The 2,840-nt window shown below is 63.1% G+C and overlaps 1 protein-coding gene across 1 annotated transcript in view; it reads left to right on the top strand.

Moving 5' to 3' along the window:
* LOC104463916 (prominin-1-A-like) overlaps nucleotides 1–2,840 on the top strand; it is a gene marked incomplete at its 3' end in the record, with an annotated part of 8,328 nt that overhangs the window by 3,620 nt on the left and 1,868 nt on the right. Inside the window, 9 exon segments of the mRNA XM_010076428.1 lie at nucleotides 12–86; nucleotides 168–242; nucleotides 561–624; nucleotides 906–1,065; nucleotides 1,332–1,484; nucleotides 1,938–2,061; nucleotides 2,211–2,302; nucleotides 2,523–2,607; nucleotides 2,719–2,840. Coding sequence (XP_010074730.1) covers nucleotides 12–86; nucleotides 168–242; nucleotides 561–624; nucleotides 906–1,065; nucleotides 1,332–1,484; nucleotides 1,938–2,061; nucleotides 2,211–2,302; nucleotides 2,523–2,607; nucleotides 2,719–2,840 — 950 coding nt within the window.

Consider the following 2,840-nt stretch of genomic DNA (forward strand, 5'->3'; position numbering starts at 1 on the left):
GCCTCAACCAGACCCTGCAGCGCTGCGGCCCCCCCTGCGCCAGCGTGTCCCTGGACGGCCTCGTCTTCAGCGCCAACTTCAGCACAGTGAGGAGGGGCAGGGTGCGAGACCCTGCAGCCCCTTCCCCAGCCCCCTGCAGCCCCCTTACCCCAGGCTCTTCCCCGCAGATCCCCGGCGTGCAGCGTCAGCAGGAGGCACTGGGTGATGTGTCTGGCTCCAACATATCGGTCAAGTTGGAGAAGGTGAGGGGTCCCCGCCACACCCAGGCACGGGGCTGGGTGCTACTGGCGCTGCTGGGGCCATGCTGTGAGGGGGTGGCCTGGGAAGAGCCCCATCAGCAGTTCACTGCTGTTGCATGGAGGGATGTGCTGGCTGGAGGTCTGTCTCGGGCAGAGCCTGCCTGCTGTCCCTGCCACCCCTGGGTGCTGGCACAGCCAGGGCTGGGTGCTGGGGGAAGCCTGGCTGTCCTGTGCCAGGATCTGGGGACGGACAGAATGTGCTGCTCAGTCCTGGGGTGTGGGCAGGGACATGAGCTGTACGTTGTGCAACCCTGGATGCAGGTTAACAGAATGCTGGACATGACGCCTGCCAAGGTGAAAGAGCAGTCCCAGGACGTGGTGACAAGTAAGCCAGGCTCTGTGCCCTGAGTGCTGAATTCCCCCTCTCCCAGGGCTCCATACTCCCTCTCATCCCATCCCTGCCTGGAGACCTCCCCTGCTGCCACCCCACTGCCTGCAGCCCTGCCTGTCCCCAGGTCCCCATGTGCTATCATGCTGCTGCCATCCTTGACCAAAGCCCCCCTCTTCCCATCCTCCCCCTGTCCCTGCTGCCCCAGGCTCACCTGCCCCAGGCGAGGAGGACCTGGGCAGCAGTTCACATCACCAACCTGTCCCTGTCCCCTGCAGAGACCCTGGAGCAGCTGGGCTTCATCAGGCAGGAGATCAGGAGCTTGCAGGAGCAGCTGCCGCTGCAGCACGCGGAAAAGAATGCCCGGGCCTTTTTGAACAATGCTGCGTTGGTGCTGGAGGAGTACAGGGAGCCAGTCATTGCCTGGGACAGGCTCAGGTAGGCGAGGGGCAGCTGCATCCCCTACCTCCCTCATCCATAGAGGCTCAGGCTCTCCATTCTCCAGCTGCTGGAGCTGGGGGCTTGCTGGGTGGTGGGGCTGTGGGTGCAGCATAGCCAGAGCTGTGCCTTGCAGCCACCTGTGCCCCTCCTCTGCCAGGGTGCCTGGGGGCTTCTTCCTCCGAAGAGGGCACCTGATGGGATGCCAGCTGCAGCTTGGGGTGCCAGGTCCTGCTGTCTGACTCCTGCCCCTCTTCTTGTCCCAGGTGGAGTCTGTGTGTCCTGCTGTGCTGCATGGTGCTGCTGGTGGTCCTCTGCAATGTCTTTGGGCTGCTGCTGGGGCCCCTGGGGCTGAAGGAAAGTGTGCTGCCTACACAGCGCAGTGGCATCTCCAACGCTGGCGGGAACTTCTTCATGGCGTGAGGCTCCTTTGGCTGCCGAGGACACGTGTGGGAGTGGTGGGATTGGTGGGCAGGGCAGGGCAGGGCTGGCCTGGGGATGCTAAAGCTCCTAAGTAATCAATTTACTGCAGCTTAACAGCCTGCCCCATGGCAACTGACTTTGCAGGTGGTAAATGTGAGGGTAAAATATGGTGCTGGTGAGAGTTGTTCGAGCGGAGCCTGTTTGCCCCTTGCTGGTCCCATGGCTCTGCAGGGGGGTGGTGGCTTGTAAAGCTGGGGGAGCTATGCTGAGGTCTGAGCCCTCAGGTACAGCCTGGCCGTGCTCTGGGGGCTGAAGGCAGAGTGGAGGTGTGCCTGTGGGAATGGCAGTGCTTCCCAGCATTGCTGGGGGGGGCAAGGGGTGTGTGGGCTCCAGGCTCTGTGAGCTGGGGCATGGGGCCTTGGTTGCTGATGGCGTCCCTGTTCTGGTAGAGGCATCGGCTTCAGCTTCATCTTCTCCTGGCTGCTGATGCTGCTGGTGTTGCTCATCTTCGTGCTGGGGGGGAACATCTACATGCTCATCTGTGACTCCTGGCGCAGCCAGCGGCTCTTCCAGGTGAGCCCCCCGCAGGGAGCCCAGAGCCACTGCCGCCTTTCTGAGGGCTGCTGGTGGGGTGGAGGCAGCACTGGCTGGTTTGGGATGCTCGTCCCAGGTGTCCTGCCCTGCACTGTGTCTAGTTCCTCCATCTCTTCCCTTCCTCTCAGCTCGTGGACACTCCTGGCCTGATCCCTGGTTTCAACCTCTCGGAGCTGCTGGGCCAGGAGGGTGGCACAACAAACTTCTCAGAGCTGTACAGGTGGGTCCCAGCCCTGGCTCCATTGGGGTGGGGTACAGCTGCTCAGTGCCCTCAGATGCTCCCCAGGATGGGGGCGGCTTGCCCCACCTGCCCTGGCTGCAGGCAGGCACCAATGCTGGGGAAGGAGCAAGCTGTGACTTGACCACATGGGTGAGGACATGCACCCGCGGGGGGTGGCCCTTGCCTGCCCCGTTTTCAGCCCTGTGCCCTCCTCCCGCAGGCAGTGCCAGCGAGACACTGCCCTGTGGCAAACACTGCACCTGGATCAGCGCGTGTCCCTGGACAAGCTCTTCGACATCAGCCAGGTGAGTGTGGGGGTGCCGGGGGCTGGGGCAGAGCCAGGGCGCAGGGCTGGCATGGGGAAAATAGCGAGGGGCCAGCACCATGCCCCATCACAGTTCCTCTTTCTCTGTCAGTACAAAGCAGACATCTCCATGGCCTTTGAGAAGGTTAACATCACCCTGAGCCCCATCTCCCTGCTCAGCCAGAGGCAGAGGGACTTGCTGCTGAACGCCAGCCGGGACGGGCAGCCCCCCAA

This window comes from Pterocles gutturalis, unplaced genomic scaffold, assembly GCF_000699245.1.
Source record: "Pterocles gutturalis isolate BGI_N339 unplaced genomic scaffold, ASM69924v1 scaffold28588, whole genome shotgun sequence".
In the NCBI taxonomy this organism is placed as follows: domain Eukaryota; kingdom Metazoa; phylum Chordata; class Aves; order Pterocliformes; family Pteroclidae; genus Pterocles; species Pterocles gutturalis.